Below are 6,000 nucleotides of genomic sequence, written 5' to 3'. Positions count from 1 at the left end.
ATGGGCAAAGGGCACAGACTGCTTCTCTCCTAGCACACAGTAAACACTCGATACAAAAACTCAACAGCAGTTTGTTCTAGTACAAAAGAAAACCACATTTATTGTACAGCAGTGTTTCTCTAAAGTTGAACTGTCTTAGGAAAACAGAATCTAATTTTAGGAAATTACAGAAGGGTCAACATTGTGCTTAAACTTTAAAATAGGTTCCAAAGAACCCAGCACAGCACGTGACTACTGCAAGGCATGGATAGCCTCGATGCGCGTGCACACACAGGGACCTGGGAGCGCCATTGCAGACTCCGGACCGGCTTCCGGCTGCTTCACCCTCCTCACAAACAGCTCCTCCATGGGCTGCACCAGCCCTTCGGGCACACTGTGCTCAGGCACCATAGTCACGACAAGGTGAGGTTTGGAAATGAACTCATTTTGAGAAATGCCCTTGTGTTTACACTGAGGTTTAATATGTCGTTCAGGGCGGTGGGGTACTGAAGAGGTGAGTGGTGCCCCCCTCACCTCCCACCCACCCCTCCATGGGGAGCACACTCACACCCTCCCCACCAAGCCCCACAGTCCTCTGTTTGGGTTCGCAGCACCGCTGGACAAAGGGGAAGGAAAGAGAACTGTTCCAATATTTCCCTCAAGTAAAAAGTCAAAATATGACAATAACATTTTGAAAATAGGGTTCGGGGACAATCAAGAGCAATGACATAAATAGTATTTTACTTAAAAGTGTCTTTTTGCTTACATGGCAGTATCTACACTACCATGCTCATCGGATATTCTGACTGTCTAAAGTGTCTGGTTGCAATCAAATTTGCATAAGAAGAATTTGTTCTGATCAACCCCAGAGGAGTGTGGTATCTCAAATAGACAAGCAGGCAAGGTTAGGAAGTCAAAGAATATTCCCAAGACGATCAGATCCCAAAGACTTGTGAGAAAACATCCGTGGCTCAGGTTTTACGTTGTCTTGTATTGTGTTGTGTGCATTGCATTATATTGTATTACAGCCTGTTGGGACATTGGCTTTGCAGTATTTTACACTGTGTTGTGCTGTGTTGTGGTGTGTTGTTGTGCTGTGTTGTCTTGTGTTGGGATGCTGTAGCTCCGGTTTTAGACTATTCTGTATTGTATTTCATTGTGTTCTGCTGAGACACAAGCTTGGGTTTACTCTGTCCTATACTGTGTCACCTTGAGGTGTACGTCTTCCAGAAAAGCAACTGCTTCTCTTCAGGGTTGTACTCAAATTCTCATTTTATACCTTAAATGTTACAAGGCAAAAAGAAAAAAACTCAGATTTTAAAGTAAAGCCTTATTTTTTTTTAAGATATCAAACAGTTATCCCAAAAAGGACTTTAATTGCTTTGTCATTTCTCAGAAAAGTTATGGACACACTTAAAAGTTAAAATCTTGGCTAGGTAAGAAAACTATATTCTGCATTTAGTGGGGTCACGCTGGTACCTAACAAGCTTTCAAAAAAATGGCAATAGTGCCAGTTTCTCACAGAAGCCCATCCATGTGGTCCAAGCCTTGCTCCAGGCCAGCACTCTGTAAGGTCCAGATTGCAAGCTTCTGTCTCTCACTGTACAAGGGCTAGTCAAAAGCCTATTTAACACAACTGTGCTTACCGTCTATAGTGCATGTTGCATCTAAGTGTTTCTAAGGTGCCTATGAATACAGGTATACAAATCAGCACTATAATATCAGGATTACAGAGAAATTCTCTCATAGAACATAGAACAGAATAGGCCTAGAATTGAAGTTAAGCTATACATTTTTTTTATATTCTTTTCAGCTGATTTCAGAACGCAAGCATAGAGAAGTAATTCTGGCTTAATTGTATTTTAGACAGTTCCTGGTATGAACAGTGTTAGGAGACTAAAAAAAACGCTCGGTGTGCTTCTTCAGAAAAGGCCGTTTTGAGATCCCAGAATGCAAGGGGACGTGTCCAATTTTATAAAACTGGCAAGTGAAGCTTAGTGAATTTAATTACAAAGAGATTGTGCAAATATTTAATGGGATCGTCAATTGTTATTAAATGCAAAAATTACATCACATTTGTGGCAAGTCTGAATGGCAGTCGGGGTTTAGAAAATAGGACCCTGGGCAGAAGTCATAGATGTTATGGATAAAGGGCATAAGCCCAACACTCAGCCAAGCTCCAGAACCGTGGCTCTGACCCCGTGTTTTCATGGAGCCTGAGTTGTAGACTCCAGCTAACTTAGTACTCGTGGCTGTGGGCCCACAGCAGAGAGGTGTGGGGAGCTCTGCTGCGTGCCTCTCCACCTGGGGATCTGAGAAGATGGTTCACCGCACATTTGAAGATGGCCCCGGTGCTGTCTCCACAGCCCTGAGTGCCGGGTGACGGATACCTGCCTTCAGTGATGCACCACAAACCTCAGGCAGGGCTCACCAGATGTTCCCAGGCCATCCCAGGCCAGCAGCATGACCCTCCAGCTGAGTTGTGGGTGCTCCCACCTGTCCTCCCCTGTGCCTGCTGGTCCTTCTTGGCTTGAGCCTTTGCATTTCAGTAAGTGGGGATTTTTTGCTACATTCTCCTCCAGCACAGAAGGTTGTAATGACTGCCTTCAAAGGAAGCCACATATTCTGCCTTCTGAACACTGAATGTTCTGGGCTTGTCAGCCTAAAGAAGGGGCTAGTGGTGAATCACTGCGACTCCATATCCAGTTGGGAAAGCAGATTCTTCCTGAGTACACAGTGAAGAACCCCAAATGCAGGAGGGAGGCCCTGAGAACACAGCGAGCCTCTCCTTCCCTCAAGGACACACTAACGGAGAGGGATGTGTGAGATGCTGACAGCAGAGGCCATGGTGCCTGCTCAGACCAACAGGATCTGAGACACCCGCCCCCCTGCAGCTGTGTGGGTCTCCTCACAGATGTTAAAGCTCCCAGATTTGTTCTATGCCTCACACATAGATTTAGGAGAACGGCAGATAGTAAAATCACACGAGAATGTCCACTATATAGCAAATCGGGGCAGAGTTTCGAAGAAAGCTATGTAAGAAAGAATTACCCACTATTTCGTGTGTGTGAAAGAGCACACACGTGTGTGCATTCCGGCGTAGTAAAGTGAAGAAGTGTTACATAAAACATCTTCCTGACTCCACAGTGAGCTATTTCAACTGTCTTTGCATTTGCATAAAACCCATGCATCATACAAAATTCTAGTCCATTTCTCATCTAAGCCATTCTAATGCTTCATACAACCAAACGAAGCAGAATTAATCAAACCTATTAGATTCATTCCTAATCCCTAAAGGACTTGTCTTTTAGCATTTCCATGCTAACTAAAACTAGTGTGGTTTTATTTCCTTAAGATGTCAGATGCGCTGCCTCCTAAATATAATACCTATAAAACTTAAATGCTTCTCCCTGATCTGAAAAACAATCACGAAGGGCAGTGGATGCTGTGGAACCCGGGGCCAGCTCAGTCACTGTAGCAACTTCCTCAGCTAGCCTAGGCCACGTCCACCTCTCCTTCCCCGGTTCCAAGAGCCTCCTGGGTGCCGTGAGCTGCATGATTTGTGTCCTGTAACTCAGTGTGTCCCCTTCATGGAGAGAACCAGGTCTGAGCTCTTCTGAATCCCCACTACCCTACTGCATGTATGTATATACACACACATCACACTAGCTGGACAAACTGGAGAGGCCCGTCTCTCCTCACAGTCACAGAAGCTGTGACATGAGGGGACCTCCAAGGACCTCCTGGAAGTAACTCCTGAGGCTACTCTTGTCCTGAGCCCACACAGCTAGCAGGAAGGAGGAAGGGAAAGATTATTGCCAGCAACACTGTGTCCTGAAGCGGGCTGCTCCCAATACCGAAACCAGGAGAACAGAGATGTCACATGACATGCCAAAGGGAAGCTGAACAAGAGCCCTCACCACAAAGGATGGGCTACTGGTAAAATACGGTCACCTCCACTCTGGGAAGCTCCTCCATGTGACCAGTCGACCCGTGACACTCGGTGGTCACCACCGCTCTCAAAGTTCTAAGTGAAATTAAGGCTGGGTCACAACTCATGACACCAGAGGCTACATAGAAAGCAAGATACAAAAGAAAACAATGTCATAGTTACAAGATAACTTTAAGGGTAACACTAGTTAGCAGACCCCTGGGCTGCTATGGGTGGTAACGGGGCTGGGAAAATGCCAAGAGTATTGGAAATGGACACATCAAATCAAAGTACAGAAGCTCAGGGTGGATCCTGGCGGCAGGTCCCAGCTGACTACACAGTGGTTTCCATGGTTTCAATCACTTCCAGATCAGACTGCGACGGGGATAGAAGAGTGCACTCGTCGGGTTCCCAGCTGCTCTCGGGGCTGTAATCTTCCTCGGAACTCAGTTCCGCCCCCTCTTCTGTGTCCTCGTCACAGGATTCCACATAGTGCGCCCCAATGGCATTGATCCCCGAGTCCTCGGAACTGGAAGGGGAGGAGCAGTGGCCCAGTTTCGGAGTGTCGCTCTCTTTAGAAATTAAGGCATCGTGTGCAGAGACCTCCTCGGGGCTCATCTTCTGGGAATGGGGTGCCTGCTGCTTCTGCACATAGCACATCTTCCCGTTGATACATTTAACCTGATAGTTGTCGATGAAGAGATCGGAAATCATACAGTACCTTGGCGACTCGGGGGGAAGCGGAGGCTGGAAGACAGAGGCAAACTTCAAAAAGTGTTCAGTGAGCGAGACGGAGATCTGAATGGTGTTGGTGGGTTCTCGTGGCCTCGCGGGGATCTCTGTGCTTGGGAGCTGCTCCACGGGGGTCATGGGCTGATAAACGTATTTGCCTGTGGGACACACAAGACACAGCTGAAGTCTAAGACCACACCACTGCACAGACTGTCCTAGCATTGCTGCAGCATCTAGACTGAAACAGTTAGCAACACCATCACCTGGCGCTGTCAAATCCACTTCAGATCCAGTGTGTCAGAGTAATCCCTGTCCAAGAAACCTGAATTACATCCTAAAATTTAAGATAGGAGAGACTCATGGAATGCCTACCCAGCATTACACATGGCCTTGGGTTCAACCACTAATGCTACCAAAAAAAAAAAAAAACCTGAGCCACTCCATGGGTCTTGAGTAGGCAGACAATCCTGAAGCCCTCAGATTCGCCCATCAACACTGGACACAGTGCCCAGAGACAGCATGGTAAACACAAGCTGAAAAGAAACATAGGCTACAGAACCATAACTTCATTTTTATCCCTAACAATAGGTTAATACATGTTTATATGTTTTAAAAAACTAGAAGTACTTCAGTGTACCACCAAAACTACGAGGGGCCTTCCCTTCCTAGGTGTCTGTTTTGACTTTGCTACCAGGGATGGAGGCGAGCTCGTACGCTGCCACTGCGCTAACCCGAGGCCCAGGTGATGTGTTTTAGTTGGTACGCACACATTTCTTGGGCAGGAAGTAGCTTACCGGGCTGTGCTGGCCACCCTGCACAGCTGGCTAAGGGCGACTTTGTCTAAAGATAGCCACAGCAGCACAAGGGGGAGGTGCCTCTCAGACACCAATGCCACGGCCACTTCATGACCCAAACCAGGCAGGTGCGCCCGCAGGCAGCCCACGGGCTCTCTTTTAACTCATTCCCCATGCCCTCACCCTCAGCGGCTGCTCAGAGTGAAGCCTTGTAAGAAGGAGGCTTAACGTGTCCTTTCCACAGCCTCTTCTTTCATGTATTTAGGAAGTCTTTCAAGAGCCAAATGCTGAGGAAATGGGTTAAAACTAGGCAGTCTGTAAGTCCATAATAATTACAATGATTATACTATTATTATTAGAGACAGGTTTCACTATGTAGGCCTGACTGGCCTAGAACTCACTCACTCTGCAGACCAGAGTGCAGACCACTCTTCAGACTCACAGAGAGTCACCCACCTCTACCTCCTAAGTGCTGGGATTAAAGGCAATCGCACCATATCCAGCTTGTAGATCTAAAATTATTTCAAAATATAAAAACAAAAGGGGTCCAGGAAGATGTCTCAT

The 6,000-nt window shown here is 46.8% G+C and overlaps 1 protein-coding gene across 1 annotated transcript in view; it reads right to left on the bottom strand.

Annotated features, from left to right (window-relative positions):
• Window positions 1–2,494: 2,494 nt before the first annotated feature.
• Window positions 2,495–6,000, bottom strand: part of CUNH3orf70 (chromosome unknown C3orf70 homolog) — a 41,809-nt gene continuing 38,303 nt past the window's right edge. The window contains exon 2 of the mRNA XM_050146497.1: window positions 2,495–4,800. Coding sequence (XP_050002454.1) covers window positions 4,244–4,800 — 557 coding nt within the window. The 3' untranslated portion in view covers window positions 2,495–4,243. The remainder of the gene's footprint in view (window positions 4,801–6,000) is intronic.

The sequence above is a fragment of the Alexandromys fortis genome, unplaced genomic scaffold (assembly GCF_014885135.2).
Source record: "Alexandromys fortis isolate MF-2015 unplaced genomic scaffold, M_Fortis_MF-2015_v1.1 scaffold_56, whole genome shotgun sequence".
In the NCBI taxonomy this organism is placed as follows: Eukaryota; Metazoa; Chordata; class Mammalia; order Rodentia; family Cricetidae; genus Alexandromys; species Alexandromys fortis.
Note: the sequence above shows the minus strand (reverse complement) of the source record. Positions and strands in the feature narration are given on the sequence as shown.